This window comes from Phragmites australis, chromosome 13, assembly GCF_958298935.1.
Source record: "Phragmites australis chromosome 13, lpPhrAust1.1, whole genome shotgun sequence".
Lineage (NCBI taxonomy): Eukaryota > Viridiplantae > Streptophyta > Magnoliopsida > Poales > Poaceae > Phragmites > Phragmites australis.
In genome coordinates, this window is record NC_084933.1 from 16,066,345 (window position 1) to 16,090,146 (window position 23,802).

General features: G+C 43.6%; 1 protein-coding gene and 1 pseudogene across 1 annotated transcript; one reads left to right on the forward strand and one right to left on the reverse strand.

Moving 5' to 3' along the window:
* Positions 1–11,646: 11,646 nt before the first annotated feature.
* On the reverse strand, positions 11,647–16,296 carry LOC133888523 (uncharacterized; annotated as a pseudogene).
* Positions 16,297–19,939: 3,643 nt separating this feature from the next.
* Positions 19,940–21,968, forward strand: LOC133888522 (UPF0496 protein At3g19330-like). The gene has a single exon (XM_062328797.1). The coding sequence runs from the start codon at positions 20,421–20,423 to the stop codon at positions 21,681–21,683; it is 1,263 nt and encodes a 420-aa protein (XP_062184781.1). The 5' UTR covers positions 19,940–20,420; the 3' UTR covers positions 21,684–21,968.
* The last annotated feature ends 1,834 nt before the right edge of the window (positions 21,969–23,802 follow it).

Sequence of the window (23,802 nt, forward strand, 5' to 3'; positions counted from 1 at the left end):
CGAGGTGTTCCGTCTGCCGCGCTGCTGTGGCAGGCGAACAAGACCGGGCAAGCACGCCGGGCCGCTCTGCGGCTGCCCGGTGGGCCCTCTCCGCGACGCCCGTTGCCAGCGCCATCATGACGACTGAAGACCGGGCGTGGGGCGTGTTTTCAACCCCTGTCACTTCGCGCAGAGGCCATGATGACGCCCTTTCCATTTATGGTGCCTCGAAACTCGTGCCCTCCCTTTCGGGGCACGCTACCGCTGGCGAGTATTTAAGGAGCCAGCAGGCACGCTCGAACTCTCAGACACCTCTCAGAAGGCACTTTCTCAGAGATCAAAGAACACCTTCGTACGAGCATAGAAACCGAAGAACATGGAGCCCGAGGCTCTAGGATAGACAAACATTCTTGTAACCAGCACATTCCTGATAGGCATTCTCAGGGCATTTATAGCATCCACACAGGAGTAGGGTGTTACGCGCAGTGCGGCCCGAACCTGTCTAAAAATCCCCCCCCCCCAGCGCATTTACTCTTCTCTGCATTAGATAATTCCACCCCCACCTGCCATCGCATTTACATCCATTTATTTCTCCAGCAGACATATTCAGAATCATCCCCCCGGCCGAATCTCTAAAAAGGGGTCCCTCAGGATCCCTGCGACAGGAGTTAACCCTCCGACAGCAATCAATATAGGTTCATATAAGCTCGACATCGACTTGCTAAACATGCAAATATACTTAAGCAATGACTATTCAATTTAGACTCTATTCAATTCAAACTAAAGGGTGCAATATGCTTAGATGCTTGCCTTACTACTCTGGCAATTGCCTAATACTCCCGGCGTAACACTCACAGAATTCCGGTAGATTGGCAACGTCTTCACTCGCATGGACCATCGGCGTAATGCACTCTAAATAAATCAAGAATGCATTACATAAATAACCAAATAATGAAAAAGTGTGCATATGATGCATGCTTGAATATTAATAGAGTCCCGTGTTTTGAGAACATTTGCAAAAGACAGCCAAAAGATTAGGGTTTCAAAGTTTGAAACCTCAGACAAGGTAACTTAAGTACACATAGCCTTGAATAGCTGGCGGTCAGACCGAAGTGAAAGTGGTGATTTGATCGTCGGCCTGCAGAGGGTTTTAGCATCTGACGGTCAGACTGGCCCTAGTGGCGGTCAGACCAATAGAACCTGCCGACATCACCTTTGCAGGGTTGCTGGCGAGGACTCGGATGAAACCTTCAGCAATGAAGGGAACCAAAGTACTTTACAAGACTAGGAAAATATTTTACGTGATCGTTTGGATGACATGCACGGTCCAAACACGTAAAACCCCTTAAATGAGATCTTGACCTAGCTTTCTTAGGGCTTTCCGGTCCAAATCAAAACAGCGGTCGGCTAGAGCTAGGAATCAATGAGAAAATGGTAGGGGGATGTTTACCTCAGCATAGAGGAACTTTGTATTGGGTCAGAATCCTTTGAGGAAGCTTCGATCCATTGATTGGACTCCCAAAGGGTGATTGAGCTCACGAAGGAAGAAATAACGAGGAAATCCTTTCGGTGGGAAGGAAAGGGGGAAAACTTAGGGAAGTCCCCCGGAAAGGTCGTGGGAGTCCCCACCTCTAATCTCTGGTCGTTGACACGTCGACTTGGAGCTCTCTATCTCCCTAGGATTTGATGGAGTGAGAGAGTGAGAGAGTGAATGAGAGGGAGAGAGTGAGAGAGAGGCGGTCGACCACTTAAGGGAGACTCTGTACGCTGGCGGTCAGACCGCGGAGAGCCCCGGCCAGACTGTGGGAGTGGTTTGGTGCTGAAAGTCTCCTAACATCCCCCATCTTTCTTCTTTCTTTTCTTCTTTTCTCCAAGGTATTTAGGGTCTTTCTATCTCTTCATAAACCATTTTCATTCTCAAAAATATCCAAAGTAATAATTAATTGCATAAAACATAACGCCATGATGACTATGCGTGTTTAATTACGTAATTAGCGTTTTAAGATGTGACAGTCTAGCCTACGTCTTAGGGGTGTGAATTGAGGTGCATGCAAAGTGTGATATGTATTGAGTTGTACGATCGGATATTATAGCTTATACCATAAGGGTGGAGGTCTTAAAAAACATATATCCATCCAACATGGTGGGCCCCCTGTTGTCTACCATACACTCTGCATGCATGCATATAACTTGCATCTTGCTTCCCGAATCATCTTGCATGCAGCCTTCACCGACTTGATTTCGCATACCGCATGCAATACATTAGGGCCTAAGGCTAGCTTTAGCGGAGCCGGCAAAACACAGCCACATCACTGCGCCGTTGGTTTTGCCGTTCACTGTTGGCCGTATCGACCTCCAGCAGAGCCGGCTTTCAACGCTATAGTGATGCGGCTGAGACACTGTAGCGTTGGGTGAACGGCAACTTTGCCGATGAAAATGAGGATCCGCAACACTGTTTACAATGTATGACTGCGGACCTAAAGGAAGGATGAGAGTAATAGAAGGTAGGAAATAAGTTAGTTGCTGAAGATGAAAAAATAGAAGATACTGTAATAGTGTTATGGGATGCTGTAATAGTCTTATAGGGGATAAATTTTTAAAGTATCTGCTAGAGATATACTAAAGACACAACCAGATCCGACTTTGACACATGCAGCCAAATTGCAACCGTTGTGACCCACAGCTTCAAAGCCACAGCCAAACGCATGTACGCGAGTCCAACTAGGATGACTTCTCGTGACTCGAACTCTTAGTCGATGATACTAAGCTGGACTCACGCAGACACCATGGCCGCTAGCATCGTGGCCGTCAACACATCGTAACCTCTACCGCACTCGATCTGCGTAGTCCTCGACCATGACATATGACTAGCAATCCTAGCCACCGCTAACGCTCCCGTACATGGCTATGCACACCGCATGTCTGTGACATCTTCGCGTTGCCATCCACGCTGCACTATCCATACGCTTGTGTCGACCCGTCGCGGCCACACACACCTCGCTTGTGCACACTGGAAGCCACCATGCTCCACCTTGCTCTTTGTCCGCCTCACAACACCCGTGCGTTGCATGACGCGTTGTAGATGCATAATCTTTACATCTCTGTGTGATCTTATATGCATCGCCTTAGATCTAATCCAACTATGACTCTAATACTATTTATTAGGAAATTACCTATCAAGTCAAAAAGGTTTGCAACCTATAGCCAATCCTAGGATACTATTCTAAGAAGGTAAACATGCAAAGGTAGATTGCAAGTATATAAATGTGAAAATATAAAGACAGTAGAGAGAACAAAATCAGCACAAGAGATTTTTATCTTATAGTATCGATGGTATAAACGGCACATCTAGTCTACGTTGGAGTAGCCACCTAGGCTATAGCTCCCGAACGACACCTGATCATGGCCCTTGAGCTACTTAGGCCTCAAGTAGGTTGAGGCAGCAAGGCAAGGCCTCACCTCAAGCCTCTCTTCTGGTCACTTGTTGTCCTCTTCACTACGGAACCTGAGTCACCAAGGCAAGAGTCTCCGCATCCGCATCCTCATATAAAAGTCTTATCGTCGCGTCACATCAAGTCAGAGGGTCAACAAGCATGATCCACCAAGACTCACGATACCAGCAAGTCACTAAAACTCTAAGATATCGACGTACCACTTGGTAAAATGTAGGATTACTCGTTGATCCCCTCTCTTGGCAGCAACACTTAGCAACAACTCTCTCTAGGTCTATTAACGCTAATCACTCCCTAACCTTGTACTTAATTTTCTTAAATGATCACTTTTAATACTTTGGTGGCTTAGATATCTTCTCAAGTGTCCATAAGCTTCCCTAGATCCAGCGTACTCAAATGGCTGAGTGTGGGGGGATTTATAGCCTCAAACTCATGAGCAAGCCATTGCTCCAACGACTCAAACAGATTGTGAACACTGGATGATCCGGCATTAACAAAAGTACAAATACCGAAACATCTAGTGTGTACAACAGTAAAAACTAGCTGTTGAAACCTCACTCAAACTTATTGTGAACATCGGATATTCTGGTGTGATCTTGAACTCCATCACCGGACTATCCAATGTATATACTTGAGCCAACCGAGTCATTTCTCACTGTTCATTTGTCCGATGTATATAATCTTCTGATCATCGAACCATCTAAGTATGTACAACTTCTCTCTTCACTAAAAACCTTCTAGAAAGTGCTCCGATAAAACCTCCAATGTACAGTCCTCATCTGGTGTGTACAATTCCTCTGCTACGGAAAAGCACCTCCTGAAAAATACTCCGGTGTGCACATCACCTTAACACCGGACCATACGATGTGTTTTTCAATGTTTTCTTTTGTGTCAAAACACTTCGACGTATATAATTATCTAAGCACCAGACTATTCGGTATATTATCTTTTCTGAGCACCAGACTATTTTGTGAGTACAATTTTCTCAACTCCTCTTATTCAAACTTTTTTAGTTTGGCTTCGACGACTTCTTCATGTATTGCATCATAAGACTTACTAAAACATATACTTAACGAGCATATTAGTCTCATTGGCACTAAGATTCCACTGTATACCATTAATACAACTTCAAATCTTATACCTAATCAATTTCGTATGATTATTTGACACATATCAGACAGATAAAACCTAACTCAATATGCTGACCCCTCCAAAAAAACGAAGCTCAATGTGCCGACACGATGGCTTGATGGTCAACAAGACTACTCACACTGGAGACTGGAGTTGAACTTTTCTGGGCAATGCTTCTGACTTCAGATATTAGAGGCCATCTCATTTCTCAAGCTTCGTTTTGGATTTGGTGTTCAGCGTGAAATTCGTGAAGAAACATCAACACTCACTCCCCTCAGCAAAAATTTCCAAACTGAGAATATTGTGTATATTCGTGAATAAACATCAACACTCACTCCACGTTGGAAGCAGGTTTGAACGGCACTATTCAAAATGCAGAGAGCAACAATCTTGATATGCAATTTGACCAACACCGCAAGTCCACGAGTACAAAATAAGAGTGGAAGCGGCAAGTACACTGAACCACAAACAGCAGAAAATAAACCAATTCCCAAAGTATAAACACAATCAGCTGATTCCAGTTTACAATCCGGGGCAAACATATTCCATCATACTTCAAATGGGAGTCTTGGTGAAAAGGGGGCAAGCTGGAGCAAAAGGCAAATTAAGTTCCGAGTCCAAAATATCAGGTTACTAACATGTTCAACACAAAGAAGCTAAGAAACCCAACTGCAAATTTTCCTTTTCTGTTCGTTTGCAGGTACAAGCTAATTTTTTTGTTAAGTGTTGGTGAACATAATTCAACCATACATGTGAAAGCATTCTGCAGCAGAGCCTGACCACAAGATTGCGATAGCGATTTTACTTTGAGGTGGACAAGAAACCAGCAAGTAAATTGGTCAACTGAAATGCAAAATAATGCATTGGTTCTGTCTAATATCCAAATTTAGTTTTTGCAAAAACCCTGTTTATGTTAACCATGGACTTGCAGATAGTCTGACAGCATTTAGGGAAGTTCCCTGATGTTTTTGTGTGGATTTAAGCACCAAGTTTAGCATCCACTAGACATCAAGCACTAAATGTAGCATTTTAAAATGTTTATTTATTATGTATCCAGATGTTTGATGTAAACGTGTATGCATAAATTTACGAGATTATTTTTCTTTAGATTTCAGGAAGTCTTTCAAGGACTCATATACTCCTGACATCGTCAAAAAATGTTGGAAGACAATTCTACGCTTTCCTCCTACATGGAAATTGCACACATGCTAGATCCATGTCCAACAAAAAAGCTAGGAATGAGAAGAGAGTAACCGGCATGTCAAATACATGCCAGAAGGTTTTGATCAACATTGGTACATTCAGCGGAGAACACTAATAATATCGTACGTGTAAACGAAGACTTACAATGTAATAGCTATTTAGAGTAATTATGTTGCCTATGTACTGGCTTCCTTACCCATATGCATCTTGAAAATAAGAGTTTATGTTATAAATAGACATTTTTAGATATAACTATATGATCAATTACCAAGAGTTGTGTCTATTGAGAAGAGATATCTTCCAAATGGATATGTCCTCTCATCATATTCCAAATGGATATGTCCTCTCATCATGTCTTTTCACCATGTATAAATATGTAAACACCATGATCAATAAATACAAGAGTTCATTTGCTACTCTATTGTCTCTCTCAATTATTATCTACACTACAACACGTTATCAACACATATGTTCTCCACCGAGACATCAGCCATAATAGAAGAACACCTACGGCAAGAACAGAGATGGACAGCGAGATGGGCTGCAATTCCACTCTCTTTATGAACTCCATCGTCTTCTGTTGCGACCAATCCTCAGGTGCCCCCGTGTGTATCTTCGCCATTCATCACAGACAGATGATCTACACTGTGCTACAAAGGCGATGTACTCGCGCTCTACAAGGCGTTCATCGGCATCAACACAGAGAAGAAATCGATTCCGACCATCTAGAACAGAGGCACGAAGGCCATCAGGTACTCATTGATGCCATACTTTCAACCTTGAGGGCGTTGGAGACCGCGTATTTTTCTCATTCTTCTCCTGATTATTAATGCAAATAAGGTGATTACCTCTTCCACTTGATATAACACAATGTTCCAAACCTTTGCATATTAGCCATACAATAGGTAGTACTCTAATACTACTGCAAGATCTACACTATGTCTAACACATAGTGATTATCCTTAAAGTGCGTACCCAATGTTAAATTTGGAACAAAGGTCTACATCTTTTCAGGTGATTACCTTAATTCATATCTCATATTGGTCATACACAAGGTAGTACCTAAGTACTATTGTGGGATCTACACTATGTTTAACATATAGTGACTATTTTCAATGTGCGTACCCAATTTGAATATGAATTAAATAAGAGCCTACACCATTTTGGTGATTACCTTTAAAGTGTTAACACAAGATTTGCATAACACAAGGTAATATAAACATAGGCATCTACTGATAAATGTCAGATTATGCCTCCTACTACTGTGAGATATACACCACATCTGATGATTATCTTCAATGTATTAGCTACATAATTTGATGTCTACACTATGTAATTCAAGTTTCAACTTGACTTTACAAAATTTTCATTATTATTACAATATTACCATAATGATTTTTAATTTACCTACTGTAAATTAATCAAATCTATGGTCAAAAGCCATGTATGATACAATGACCGGTCAAGAGTTCGATGAACTCGCGCTTGATGGTCACAATTATCCAACATGGGCAATGGACATCAAGGTTAGTCTTGCGTCCCACAGAATAATAACGGCACTACCAACCTCCCAAGAGGGAGATCCATCGCAACCAAATCATGTTAAATATGGTGCATTATACATAAAGCATCATATCCATCCGGATCTCAAAATCTGAGTATCTGATGGAAGAGAATTCGAGCACTTATGGCTAGCTCTCAAAAGCATATGTGAACAGCAAAAAGGCAGTCATTATGTCTGATGCAAGTCATGAATGAACACATATCCGACTCCAAGACTTTAAGTCCGTCAAAAATTACAATCATGTTGTTCATAAAATCTACTCAAAATTACGTTTCTGCGAACAAGAAACTACAGATGTGGAAAAGACAGAGTCATTATGCTTCCTGCTTATAGGATCTTACTGGAACAATACTGTGCAAGAGAATACCATGTTTATTCTGATTTAATACATGTATTACTTCAGGCCGAAAAACATGATGAACTCCTTCTAAGGAATCATCATTAGCGTTCAATCAGTGCTCCTCCTTTACCTGAAGTACATGCTAATATTCAGAATAACAATAAGTTGGATGGCTCTATTAAATGTCATCCAAAGAATTTCAATGGTAAATGCAAATGCAATAAAAAGCAAAAGCCACGTGCACTGAATTAGCGTCAAAACATTTCCAAACTTGACAAATCTAATGTTTGTCACAAATACGGATGCTACAAGTATTCCACTAAGAAATATCGCACCGTAAGACATTTAATTGATCTGTGTTTATAATATGTGGGACATAACCGGTCTATTCAAGGGAAAATATTTGAAGTACACTTCAATCTTCAAACTGACTCCACCAAGGAGGCTAGTTGTTTACAACAAACTCTACAAGAACAAAGTAACAACCAGACTCTTTTGCAACCAGAAGATCCTATGAGCACGAAAAACATGTTGTCGAATTTGCTTCGCACGACATATTTGGAGATCTTAACTAGTCTCCCAATTCCTTAGATACCATGTTATCTACGTCCCATTAAATATTGTAATATAATATTATATCAGCACTATGATACTACATACAATTTGTATGTATTCTATATATCTGATAAGAATTTCATATCAAATTCTTCAATTCTATATTTAGATTTTTACGGGAGTCAATTTGATGGAGGAAATGTGCCTAGTGGATATATGCACCACAAACTCTATACTTAGGGAAACCAAAATATTTCAAAACTCTTATTAAGAGACGAGGATGTTTTGACAATCGCTAAACGCGATGCAATTATTTTTGGCTCTGGTCGTGCTATAATTACTCTCCCTATGGGTACACAAGTCATAATCGTTGATGCTCTATAGTATCTCGATTCAACTCGTACCTTATAAGTTATAGAGATATCCGTCAAAATGGTTTTCATATCGAAACCCATGAGGAATTTCTCCTCTTAATCAACGGATATGGCAAGCTTCCCTATATACCATTTGGATTGTAGTATACATGCATTAAATCCCGTACCACATATTGCATACAAAATAATTTTTCTATCTTGATTACATCAAAACTTGACATGATTGCCTTGGTCACTCTACATTAGAGATGATGAGAAAAATTATTAACAATTCTATTGGTCACAGTAACAATTCCCAATATCTTTAGATTTATGTGCATCACATATGTCACAGGGAGTTTAATTTTAAGGCCCTCTTACCTTAAAATTCACAATGCGCCACCCAATTTATTGAACACATTCAAGAACATACATGTGGCTCTATTTCAGCAATTTTATGGACCATCTAAGTACTATACAATGCTGATTGATGCATCTAGAAAATAGTTTCATATGTGTCCTTTATACATAAGGCACCACACTTATGCCAAACTAATTGCTCAAATTATCAAAATTAGAGCAAATAATCCTGGACGTAGGATCAAATCCATTTACATGGATAATGTTGTTCCTTAACGTGCATTCAATTATTGTTTGGTTTTGGGTACTACTACATTAATTACCATATGTGCATATCCACAATGGTCTAGCTGAATATCTCATCAAGAGAATCAATTTATTTGCATGACCAACCATAGAATTACAATTTACCAACATCTTATCGGTGACTTGCAGCTTTACACACTGCATCATTAATCCACATTCTGCAGTAATACGGCTCCATCCGTTGCAGTTAGTACGTGGAAATTTGGGCTCAGCCAAATATTTCACATCTGCGAATCGGTTACGTTCTGCACGTACCGATATCACCACTATACATCATACATCAAAGGGCATTAGGGATCTATATGAGGTATAATTATCCGTCAATCATATAATACCTCAAGTCCCTCACAGAGGACATATTCATTGCCTGTATGCTCATAACATTTTGAGGACAATTCCAGACATTAGGGGGAGATTAATACCACAAAGAATACCAGTAATCATAAGATAATGTCACACACGTTCACATTCAGTCCTCATATCCACATATCTGAGATCTGAATCATTATTCAGACCATCTTGTATTTGCAACATATTGCAAATCATCTGTCAGATGCGTTTACTCGTCATAAAGGTGTCATCAAATCCTACATTCCTGCTGAGAATGTGCCGGAAAGAGTGGAGGTACCAAACAAAACCACTCAACTCCCAAATCAAAATAAGAGGAGGAGAAATACTGTCACAAAGGATAAAACTTCTTGTAAGCTATCGCGGAAACAGATGAATCCCTCTCCCAAAACAGTAAATGCAAATCAACATCAAGTTGATAGACATCTTATGAATATTCACTATCCAAACGCCTATGGATGTTTAACATCCAAATGCCCAGCACAAATATGTACATAAATCCAGACGCTGGGTCATGGGAACACCCTAATTCCATTGTTTTGGAAAATACACGGAGTTAAATGGAATAATATTTTCACAAATTATATTAATTTCATAGAATCAATCAATACCAAAGACTACAAATTATCGACAAATAATTTCTCCTCAAAAATTGCATAAGATCTTTAATTGGATCCAAGCCAAAGTCCATGACCATGGTAGGGTGCCTCAAGTACTCGGACTGGACAAAATAGAAGGAAGCAATTGAGGTAGAATTGCACTCGCTCACAAAAGAGAGGTATTCACAAAAGTAATACCTACACCTCTAATGTCTTCCCTAAAAAATAAAATGGATTTTTATTCCATAAGGTGGTGAAATAGCGAGGCTTGTAGCAAAAAGAGTTCACGCAGAGACCCGGTATCAATTACAATACTACATACCCCAAGGTATGTGTGAAAATTATGTTCTTATATTCAATATCATTAGCAGATCAAATGAATTGGATAGATTCAGACATATAAGCCCATAATGGACTTCACATTCTGAATCTAAATACAAATCGCAATATATATTGTGTACAGCTCAAAGTTACTCCATGACTTTAAACAGTTAAGTTGATTATGGTACAACTTACTAAATGAGTTCCTCCCACAGAAAGGTTACTCCAAACACAATAATTGCATATGTGTGTTCATAATAAAGTATCAATTGAATTTTGTTTCATCTGCAAACCACACACGATAAAATATGTAATCATCTTAAAGACGGGATTTGAGATGAATGATTTGGGTAAAACCAAATTTTGGTTATCCATCAGGAATATTTATCCATCAGTCACCAATATCCAAATAATATTAGACAATCATATCTATCAAAATACTTATAGTCATTCAATCCCTAAATATGAATCAAGATCCATTCATACATTGGATTGACAATGAAAAGATATTGAACCTAAAGTTCTATATCTTAGTGCCATCAAAACGCTCATGTATCTTGCAAATCGCAACAGACCTAATATTGCATTTACAGATAACTTTCTAGTTTAAATAGCGCAGCTCTAACAACGCTATTAGACGGGAGTCAAAGAAGACATCAATATATATCTTTATGCCACCAAAGATCTAAGTTTTTCTATCAAAAAATTAAGTTATGACCATAGTAGGATATTCTGACACTGGCTATATAACTGATCCCCATAACGCCAGATCACGGACTGATATTATGGTGATATAACTATCTTACAGAAGTCATCAAACAGATTCCAATGACTACTTCCACCTATCATTCTGAAACATCACATATATATGTATGTCTTCGCAGAATGATCAACCACATTAAAAAATCATGTGATATTGGTTCTATTGAATCACCAACCATTATCTATGAAGATAATGTTGCATGTATTTCTCAAATGTAAACAGGTTACATAAAGAGCAATATAACTAAACATATTGTTTCTAAATTGTTCTATCCTCATAATATGGAGATAGAAATCTTGCAAACTAAATCATATGATGATCCCACTGATTTATTTTTTAAGTCCTTACCAACTTCCACATTCCAAAATGTATTCACGGAATTGATATGCGCAACTTCGAGATTTGCAAGGTTCAAGAGGAGTTAATCCCTGAATGATACCAAATAAAAATTAAATCATTCATTCCAACAAAAATATAAATAGTCATATCCTATCTAACCTTGTTCTTTAACCAAACGAGCCCTTATCTTCTTGCTCGTTGCCACTGATCCCGCCTTCTAGCCACAGCCAGAATGTAGCATTTTATTTCTATTCCTTTTAAGGGTTTTTTTACACAAAACATATCTTAGCTAAAATACTCAAATACTCCATCTAGATACACACCATATTCATTTTTTTACTACAATAAGGGTCTAGACTAATAACATGTCGGTCGTGCTAAAGTGCAATCTAATTTTTTTTATTACTCACAATTCGTCAGTAAAATCCTGATGCTGTTCACTGGTATCCTATATGCATAATGGGTGATCATGAACGAAGTAGTCTTGGACCAGGATTTGAAGATATCCATGAAGCAATTACATCGACAAGTGTGTCAACATCCTTTGAGATCTGTGCTCGAAGGGATGCCTGAGTCAGTACCCAATGAGGTACCAACCTCCTTAGCAACAGCCTCCCATGGCGTGCCTGTTGTCAGGTTTGCCAGAAGTTCACCTCCACGGTTCACTGCATCAGCCATTGCTGGTGGAACATCAGGAAGAATCTGAAGAAACAAAACATAATTACTTTGTCAGAACTCTAATATCTTTGTTCTAGCAATGGTTTTGGCAATAGCTCCAAAACATGGAAACCTGAAAAGAAAAACAGCACCTGTTGTAATGGAAGGCCATGGTCCCCAGGAAGTGATCGAATCGACATATCAAGCAATGAGCTAATGGCTGCTTCGGAGCTTAGTACTTGTGTAAGGGTAGATGTTTCATCAATTTGATCATCTTTGAACTTTATTAAGAGGTTCCGAGAAACTCCATAGTACGATTTTATCCTGCGAAAAAATTGTGATGTACCAGTGAGGCAGCATGTATAGAAAAATTATGATATGACTGACATCTAGAATCTCAGTTATTCAGCATAAACAGACTGAGACATAAACACACATGAGAATCCTTGGATTGGTTACGATCTGAAGTTTTGTACTGAGAATTCTGATAATCCCTAACAAATAGGTATTGTCACAGATGCCTTCAGCGCTGTACAACACCAGAGAGAATTTAAAATAACATTCCTAAATTTTTATCTCTATGATTTAATTAAGTGACTTTAGGTAAGGTTTACAGAATACATCATTTCACAAGTAAACTCACGTTCACTATTAAAATAACTACCAGTATTTATTTCACATGGGAGGCACCATATATACATGCAAACGTTTAAATATTATAAAAGAATAGCACTAACATACCAGCCGACGTGTCTCTTACTCTCTTCTGGTTTTGGAATGCAGTCTTCCCGGCCTTTTACTAAGTCCATATACAATGGAGGAAGTTGTTGAAGTAAAGGAAGAAGTTGCTTAACAACAGGAGGGCTTAGATTCTCAAACTGCTTAATGGCTGCTTCTGCCTGTTATGCACGAATTATAAGCTAATTATATAAAAGGTTTCAAGGGAAAAGACATGTACCCAGCTAGCTTCACATGACAAAGCAATATGTGTTATGCGATTGGGATAATGAATCTGTTACAGTATTTAAGCAAAATAGATAGATTAATCCATGTTTATTCTAATATTTACATACTTCAATCCTTGTTAATTGATGAAACTCTGGCATTTTCTTCCATACTGATATTGGCACTTCTCAGTAATGTAGGTAATGAAAGACATCAAAGCAGAAAATGGGATAAAAGAGCCAAAATGGCAAATCATAGAGTGCAACAGTGGAAAATCCTCAATTTCAACGGAATGAGTGCCACCTTAAGTACCAAATTGTCAATTTTCCCAAGAAAAGTAAATGAAGAGTTTTCCCCAACAAGAAAAGTAAATGAAGATAGAGTTGGTCCTAAAGAAAATGTATATCAGGTCATCATACCGTGGAGTGGAACAACCGAAAGATATTCACATGCCATTTCCCATGTATTTTTTCAAAAGAGCAGTGCACTCCCATGCTTAAAAGTCAGAATTATGAAATAGAGAAGCCTACGGACCTAAAACTTGAATACTCTAATAATTTGGTGTTATTAAGTAAATGTTGTATTGTTCAGTTGGATACAGATAGGAAATTCTTGATAATACACAAAAGGATGAAGCTACATTTCAGCTACTTGAAACGATCCCAAAATATCCGTGTATGAGATATATATAGTAACAAAGACAGTGCATCTTCAAAACAGGTAGGAAATCTCCAAGTGAGCATTGATGGTGTAATAAAAAAAAGTAACCTGTATGGAACACATTGGAAATTTCAAGCAACAATTTTGACATGAAAGTCAGAGAAACACGTCGTACCCCAAAACGGATGGTCAGATATGATGTCAGCTGGGACAATATCGGGCCAAAACTCTGTGCCATGGGAACAATTACAGGCGAAAATAATGGGATCGCGGAGCTTGCCTCCTGCAAAAGAACAAAATCAAAACTACCTGTAGTTTTTTATTGAAACAGATTTTTATAAATTTATAGAACGGGAAACTTTAGAAGAAGAAAAAACTTGGCACAACCTTCTCTTATTTGAAGTAGAAAAAACGAGATGGTGTCATGCCATCTGACACCTAAAGGTATATGGTCCATAACACTAAGATGTGTATGTCACGTCCAAAGAGCCACATGCTATAAAACTGATAGTGCTGTTTTGTGAAGGACTCATAAAATACTTCTCACTTCACTTTTGCTTTTGCATCCCTTGATGCATGACAACTCAATTTAAGATAGAGAGAAAGATCTCAGCTAGTAAAGCGGCAACAGCAAGAATATGTGGTTCTCTTATCCGCAGTTCCGAATTAGCGCAAGAAACAAGGGATTTTAGCTTTAGTGCTAGATGGTCTTACACTACAATCCTCATTTAAAGGACAACTCTAAGCTTATGTATATTTCATTGGGATGGAAGGACTAGAACTATGAATCATATTTATAACTATATATGCAACTCCAAAGAAATAATCACCTAATCCATACACACAGAGGACAGAGGGAGAGCGATGCAAAACATACCTTGTTATTAAAGGGCATCATTACATTTCCACTTCACTGCACAGCATACCTTGATCCTGGAATAGGGATAAGCATAAACAACATATTATACAATTGATTGAACAATAACAAGAATTTTTTAAGGTTTAATAAGTAGTACTACATAAACAATCAGCAACAACAACAACAACAAAGCCTTTGTTGGGATCTGTCATAAACAATCAGCACATTAATTAAAATTCAATCCATGGTAAACTCTTACCAATCAGAAGGTGGGTGGCAGATCCCAACGAATGTCCAACACCAAATGTTGGGAGGTCATTTACCTGCACAAAATTTCATATACTTATTATAATGGACAAGATCCCGAGTTGCTAGTTAGATAGCTCTACTTACAGGTTCAGCCAGGTTTCTCAAGCACCTATCAAACTTAAATTGAACTTCATCTGTAATGAAGAAATGATCAAAGCCACTAGCATATGGCGTATCAATCACCAAAGCTCCACTAGATTTCAAATTGATACGTTAGCATCTTTGCACAGGAGGTGGGACTCCTATATCTATACGACAGATTAATAACAGTGAACAACTGTAAAACTCGTAACAAGAAGCAATTGAGATTAGGTCCGCAGCAGGTGATGACAGAGTTATCAGCTTATAAGATTACCAATTTACCATATGCCTTATTTTTCCTCTTCACAGATGAGCAAGCAAGGATCACGAGTTCATTCATTGAAGAGAATTTGGGTCCCTGGACATGTAAACATACCTGTCTGTGAGACGCTCGAGGAAAGAACGGTATGTGATCTGTGGAGCGGCTCCGACAAAAATGCCTCCAACGAAATGGACAACGAACGAGAACTCCGAGAACTTGGATCTCAACACCCACGCTCCCTAGCATAACAAGCAACACTAATCAATTCAATCAGACAAACCATACAAGGCAATTGCAGTATACGCGAGAGCCACCAAAGTTTACATCAATTTCGGTCCAATCTCCAGTCGAACCCCAACCCTCCCAGGACTGCCTCGCCGCCTCCGTGATCACCCTGAATTGCCGAACGCAGCAGCAAGAGGTTGAGACCAATAGAACTGTGAGGCTAACAGATTGGAGCCATGGAATCGTCCATCGCATACCTCTCGATCTGGGAGTAGAGCTGTATCGAGCCGTCAGGAGGCGTCGTCGGTGTCGACGGCACGGCGGCGCGGGGCCTCTCCCCGTCCTCATACGAGCAGCACGAGATGGCGCACATCCTCCTCCTCCCACCTGACGCCGCAACTCTACTCCGAGCCCCCCAGTAGAAGCACGGAGGAGGATGTTAGCGACCTTCCCTTCCATTGATTGATACAAGTGGCACAAGTTGATAAATGGATACCATAGAATTACATCGACCTCGGGGAGAGAGGTCTCAGTTAGAAAGCAGGAGATCGAATCATAGAAGCATAGCAAGAGGATCAAGGAAAAAAGCTCTAGACCTAGAGGAGGAGGAAGCACAGGGGCAAGAGGATATGCCAGTTTGGTGTTTCTGTTGATCAATGTTCCTCCGATTGGGGAAAAATTAACTATTTACCATTGTTACCAATGACATGTTTTCAAATACTATCCTACTGAAAAACTTCGATAAATTGCCACTAAGGCCCACTGTACACTTTATAATTTGCCACTCACGCAACCAAGAGTGGACACGTGTCTCATGGTCCCACAGCCGACGTGGCAAGGGCTGCGAAATGACCATTTTGCCCATCGCATCTCTGCTCTTCTACACCGTGGCCGCCTCGAGCGTAGCCGGCCCGCACCGCCGCGCCATGGCCCCGGTCTACGCAAGGCCGTCACGTCGCGCCGCCGTGCTGGACCTTCTCTCCGACACCCATCTCCTCTCTCTCTGGCCTTCTCTCGCGCCGCAATTCTGCCTTCTCGTCTCCCGGCCTCAAGCCAAGCCGCCACCATCGCGCCGCACCGTGCCGTCCCGACCAAGCCGCTAGCGTCGGTGCTGTCGCAAGCCATGCTCCGGATGCTAACGCCAGTGCCCTCGTGTCGCGCATCCACGCGCAGCTGGTCGAGCAGGTCGAGCAACGCATCCGAGACGCAGGTCCCCACGACCGCTATGGCGTTGACTACGACCGCGTCAGCATCGGCCTGGTACGTGTCGATTCGCGCCGAGGTGAGGATGGAGGAGGAGTTGAAGTCCTCGCTGGTGGGGAGAAGCGAGTCGTCGGGAACGAGGAAGGTGGAGTTGGGGAGGACCCGCGAGAGCGAGGTGGTGATGGCGGCGGAGGACTGGAGCCATAGGTCGGGCGGCTAGCAGGTGACGGCGACAATGGTGACGACGAGGACGGCGAGGACGAAGAGGGAGAAGCAGACGTTGCTGGCCGCCTTGATGAGCATTTGCGCGACGGGGACCTTAGCGACGGAGGAGGGGGGGAATCTTCGCTGCCGTCAGGGGTGTTGTCATGGTCGAAGGAGGACATCTTGGATCTGGGAGAGTAGGAGTGCAGGTGAGATGGCATGCGCCCTAGCGACCGATGGAGAAGCGGAGCCAGTGAGCTAGCACAGTGGACGAAGAAGGGAAGGAAGAAGAAGGGCATTTCAGTCAATTCAGTGGGCCCCAGTGGCAATTTGTCGAAGTATTTCGGTAGGATAGTATTTGAGAACATACCACTGGTAAGGATGACAAATAGTTAATTGCCCCTTTGGTTGGTGATGCTCTTTGTATTTGTACTGGCCAAGCAATCGGACAGCTTCAGCCCATGGCCCATACAGCAAGTGGACCAACATGGTAGATGCTTGGTCCCTAACATTCCCCCCTTCTTAAGGTTCAGATTGCTCTCAAGCTGATGCAGAAGAACATGCAGGTGGAATACAATTCGTTTCTAACCATATCACTTGGATCCCATGTGTACTTTCCTCTCAGAAATTTGCCTTTGCATGCCAAAATTCCCACTGCCAACAAGAGCAAGCTGACAAATAATTCTACCTGTTGTTTTACCACTGGAAGCACCCAAGACCATTCCCAACCATCTTCTCTTCATTTCATTCCCTTCTCGATTCCCTTCCCCATTCTCATTCTCTTTATTTTCTCTCATCTCCAACAGCTTCCCTTCGAGGGGAATCACGAAGGGAAATGAGAGAGAATCCCGTCCTGAAGGGAATGACTCTGAGAATCCTGTCGTGAAGGAAACCCATTGGAGCGCTGAAAGAAACAAAAATCCCTTCACAACGGGATTTTGGTCCCCGAAGGGAAGCCATTGGGGCTAGCCTAAGAGCTTGCCCATAGTGAATTCCAACAATACTGGCTGTATATGATGCAAACCTTTCCACATCTTTTGAGGGAAAATCAGCACACAATACTCTTCTTGCACCCCTTGTATTTGTACAGCTGGACAGTTGCTCTGCCTTGTGTTATCCATCACGGCCTCGAACAAGATGTCAGCCTTCCAAATTCTTGCAGCACCAATCAACAATGGATTGTATCTAGTATTCTTAATTGCATGAGCAATGCATATATGTCCATATATATCAACCAAGAATTACTGAAACACAAATAACTCAACTATGCTTGCCAACAACAAAGCACCACGCCTTTGCTGCTGAAATACAAAAATCCGAGGCCACTGCACAGCTGCAATAATTTTCACTCCACAAAAGCTCCTGACTGCTCCATAAGTCCAGCACAGGAACCCTTGCACAACCCAACGCTGGCCCATGCATTGATCTACCCTCTCCAACACACAATTGTATTTCTTTTGACGAAATGTCCTGATGAACATTACTTGCTCCTTGTCTTCATAACAACAGAAAGATGCCCATGGCAAGGGACGTAGCTCTGTGCAACACTCATGATCTCCTCTTGCTCAGGTGGATGCCATGGTGGTTTCTTGAGCATACCGAAACACCACCATGCAGTAAACCAATCATCTATGTTGAAGGATGGCCAAGGCGATGGTCGCATATCAGCCCCATCATGCATCACCTTCAATTGCATAGGTGGGGCCATGGCTACTGCTCGACCTTCTTTACCGGCATCTACCACAGGACCACCGTATCCTCACCTCCTGGGTTGATGGAGCCAGAGGACGCACCATGAAGGCCGCAGCCCACGCAGCTGAGCTCATGTGTGGTCAGCGCCCAAGTTGGCACTTGGATGATGGCGTTGATGTCAAGCACTGTGGTCGTCAAGCATGTACATGAGGTAGCCTTCGAGATATTTCCAATCGTCTTCAGGCTGATGCAGTAGTTGAGGAAGACGTCGGAGTGCTGGAGCAATTCCTCGAACACCTGGAGTGCACATTGTGTAGCATCCATCAGAGATGCTGAGCTCGAGGTCGTGGGGGTCAAGATGTCGAGGAAGACCAGCGTAGGGGCCGGAGATGATGTCAGTGCGATGCCTGGAACATGCGCGGATGTCGGAACAAAGATGTCGGAGTTGAGGCATTTCACCGAACAGTTGGCGGGCACCTCGATGTTGATGTCACTGCGGATGACGACGCCAGCCGGTGAAACCGTGGTAGGGTGGTCGGGGTTGTGAGAGGCCTTCTTGGTGAAGATGGATGCGACAGGAGGTTGTAGCAGTGTCGGCGAGGAATTCGCATGGCGTCGCCGTCAATCACGTACGTGGCGACGTCGAGCTCGCTGGACACGCCGGTGCTGATGGATGCTGCCGTAGCAGCCACGGCGTGCTCTCCACTCACAGCCGCCTCCCTAGGAAGATTCCTGGAGCCGATGTCGCCGAACAACTGATCCATCCTCTTCTCGAACTTCTTGAACAACCTCCGTATTTCTGCGAGTATGATAGAACAACTTTCATCCGACATGGCATACATGGGGCGCTCCAGGACCGGTAGCTCTGATACCAGATTGTTAGCAACCTTCTATTCCCTTGATTGATACAAGTAGCACATGTTGATAAATGGATACAATCGGATTACACCGACCTCGGGGAGAGGGAGGTCTCAATTAGAAAGTAGGAGATCGAATCAGAGAAGCATAGCAAGAGGATCGAGGAAGAGAGCTCTAGACCTAGAGGAGGCTAGAGGAGGAAGAAGCACAGGGGCAGGAAGATATGCCAGTTCGGCGTTTCTGTTGATCGATGTTCCTCTGGTTGGTGATGCTCTTTGTATTTGTACTGACCAAGCAATCGGACAGCTTCGTCTCATGGCCCATACAGCAAGTGGCTCAACACGGTAGATGCTTGGTCCCTAATAGAGGACGCCGCCGCCGCAGCGTAGCCGCACGGCGGATGCAGGCGGCAGAGACGCCGCCGCCGACCTTATCATCTCTCCCGCGCGCGCTCCTCCGCTTCCGTAGCCGTACGGATTTTTCTCGTTGCGTCTCCGCTTCCCCTACCAGCGAGTGAGTGCGGCTGTCACGCGGCACGCGCCCGCGCCCGCACCCGCACCCGCACCCCTCGGAGCGGCGGAGTGCGTCCGTGCGGCGAGCCCCGCCTCGTAACGACCGCCGCGGCCCGAGAGCCGCGCGATGCCACCCGAGGCGGCAAGCGGGCCGTCCGATCCACCCCCGAAGGCGACCCGACTCGTCGTCAGGCGGCTTCAACTCAAAAACCCCGAAGCGCTTCGTGCCTGCCGTTGGCTTACGCTGCACACCACCCCACGCCCACCACGCGCGCACGTATAACTTTGCCCCCACGCCTGCTGCTTGAGCTGTTCACCAGCCGGGGAGAGCGGACGAGCGATGCGGCCGTGGGAGCGGCGCGACACGGACGGGGAGGGAAGCGAGGAGGCGGGCTGCTCGAACTCTGATGCTAACACCAGTAGCGCTAATGCCAGCACGAGCTCGAGCACCGCTGCTAGCAGCGGCGCGAGGCGGAGCGGGGGCGCGGCGGAGGGGCGGGGGAGCAGCCCCATGTCGACGGCGACCATCAACCTGAGCAGGGAGTACACGCTCGCCATTCATACCACCTCCTACCACGAGATCTGGGCGAAGATCCACGTGGACGGGGACGTGCGACATAGGGAGGGTGGCGGCGGCGGCGGCAGCGGTGGCAGCGGCAGTGGCAGCGGCAGCGGCGAGGAGGAGGAGGAGGCAGACAGGGTCACCCTGGCCGGCGTGCTCCGGCCGGAGGACGCGGTGGTGGAGCGCGCGCTGGGGGACGCGCCCGACACGGAGCTCACCCGCCTCGCGGCGGACTACCTCCGCAGTACGCACCACGCGTCGCTGCTCTGCCTCTCCCTCCACCGGGCGCTCCGCCGCGCGCGAGCACTGTACGGACCCATCACGGATCTCCTCGCGCTCATCCCGCACGCGCCACAGCTCGCCACGCCGCACTGCGACTGCGCGTTCGACGCCTTCCTCCTGTTCGACCAAATGCCCAACCCGTTCCCGGCGCCCGCAGCCGGGTTCCAGGGCATGCGCCGAAGCTTCGTCGGCCTGAAGACCCACCTCGACCTCCGCCTCCTCAGGGTCCGACGCAGGCACCAGTTGCTCCTCTGCGCCACGCGCGGGTCAGGCATCTGCCTCATCGCCTGCGTCACCAGCGCTGCCATCGCCGGGATCGTGCTCGCCACCCACGCCATCACCGCATTTTTGGCCGCAGCCCCTGCCTGCGCGACGTCCCGTGCCTCATGCTGCCCAATGGCTGCACCGATGAAACGCCTGGAGAAGCGCATGGACCGGCTTGACGCCATGGCCAGGGGAACCTATGTGTTGAACAATGATGTGGACACTGTCGAGCGGCTGGTGGGCAGGCTTCATGCCACAGTGGAGAGCGACAAAATGCTTGTCAGGCTGGGGCTGGAGCGTGGGAGGGGGCAGCACCACACCATAGAGGAGGTGGTAAGGCAGCTCCGGAAGAACCATCCGAGCCTGCTACGCCAGCTCGCTGACCTTGAGGAGCACATCTGTCTCTACTTTGCAGCCGTCAACCGTGCGAGGTTGCTCCTTGTACACCACCTCAATGCCCAGTCTGATCCTGATACTGAGTTGCAATTGTCATGATTTTATGAGTCTACAACCAGACCCGCTTCAAGAATTACTTGATGTCGAGCCTCTTCTATGGTGCCAAATGAAATATTCTCTGCAGCATGTTTGCACGAGTTCTTGTTTCTAGCAAGGTGTTATGCATTTGTTGTCAGTCATGTGACAAAATGCGTTTTCCCAGTGTCGCCTACACCATTTCTTATAGTTTATTAGACCTTTTTACAATTATATACATTTCATCTCATCTACTTTCAGAAGTTACTATGGCTGTGTAATAATGCTATGATTCCGAATTGACTTAAAGGTAAGTGATCAATCTAGTCTTTTAAACTTGAAAGTTGAACTCTTCTGTCAAGAGAATCTAGATGCTAAGTTGGTATCCGCTTGTCTCACACACACGGTAGTGTTATCAGCATCATCTTCCACGGTTGTGCTATTCTAAACGATAGTGCTATTCTACACAAAAGGTGTAGAATAGGCTATTCTACACCCGAACCGCCCCCACACCCTCCTCCCGTGCTAACCAGCCATGTGGTCGAGCCTACTCCCACCCCATGCCACGTGGCCGTGCCCACCCCCACAACGCCCACTCTTGAGATGCCACTCACGGCCGCACCCTAGGCCCTAGTGCCTCCGAACGCACCCCCTCCTCCTCAGCCGCCATGTGCCATCCCTACAAAACCACTTGACATTACTAACTTTACTAATATTAATGAACACTATTGGCAACTACTGAATGAATGATTCTTCAGTAGTTGTGCCACTAAAAAGGAATGCTCCAGTAGTTTTTTAATAATTTTCTACTAACAAATACTAAACAAAAACTACTAATACTACTGAATAAACTATTAATGCTACTGACACTACTGATATAAATTACTGAATAACTACTAATGTTACTGAACAAAACTATTGACACTACTGAACAAAACTACTGATACTACTAAAACTAGTAAACAAAACTACTAACAACTACTGAAGCATTTGAATCGTAGTAAATTATTGAAGAATTACTGAATGATAACTATCGAATAGTGCCGTGCTGAGCGGCACGAGCGCAGGGGCGCGTGGGGACACGTGACGACGCGGGGGTGTGCGGGCGCGTGATGGGTGAGCACGTGGGCCGGCTGTGTTAGCACGCCGCGTGTGTGGGGGTGTGTTGGGTCGGGGTGTGGAATAGTTATTCTACACCGAGTATACAATATATTTTGTGGTATATGATATTTGTCTCAAATGAGAATTAAGTCGGTTTTGCAATCCGGACAGTTGCCTGCATAGTCATGACAGGTATGTAACAGGCATTGTGTTGCTTGTGCTTTTTTTTTTTTTTGAGACCATTGTGCTATTCAAAGATAGCTCAAAGTATTGTAACCGTTGCTCTATTGTTATATTTGTTTTGAGGTGTCGAAACTTGAAACCGTCATCTTGGTTGCAATATTTTTCTTACTGGATGTTTAGTGTGGAAATTCCCGGTTGCTTAGTATATGGTTAAGGAATGTCACAAAAAGAATACTTGCAAAAATTGCTTCAAACATAACGATTTGTCAACAGAAATTAATTTGTTTGACTTGAAAGCATCATCTTGCTTGCTATGTTGATATTGGACGTCAAGCTTAGTATGAAAAAATCTAGTTTACTTAGTATTTTATTAAGAAATTACACGGACATGATAGTTGCAAAATTTATTTCAACCCATAAAGGTTTTTATGGTCAGCTTGAAGGTGTGGAGTTTTGTTACACCATGCTAATCTTTGATATTCTAAGCCAAATCATTGTGTTTATCTGCTAGTACATTTCTACTAATGCTCGAATTTTGCTGCGTTTGACACTTGAAATGTAAAATCCTAGTACTTAGGTGGGATTTCTGGAATTATCTCCAAACTGAGCTGAGGAGCAGTATGGGCTGATGGCTGTATATTTCTTGTGTTTCAAACAATGCTGGTACAGTGATTCTGTCCAAGTACGAATACGGGGAAAACCTTGCAATTTCATCTTAGTATCTGATGTTGGGGAAGCAACTATCTACAGTGAATAGGCTTGTAGGCTTATTGGTGATTGACAGCTCAGTTTACATTTCTCTAGAATGCAACTTCACAAGTAAGAGTCCAGATTCATCTGAGTTCCCATCTCAACAAGC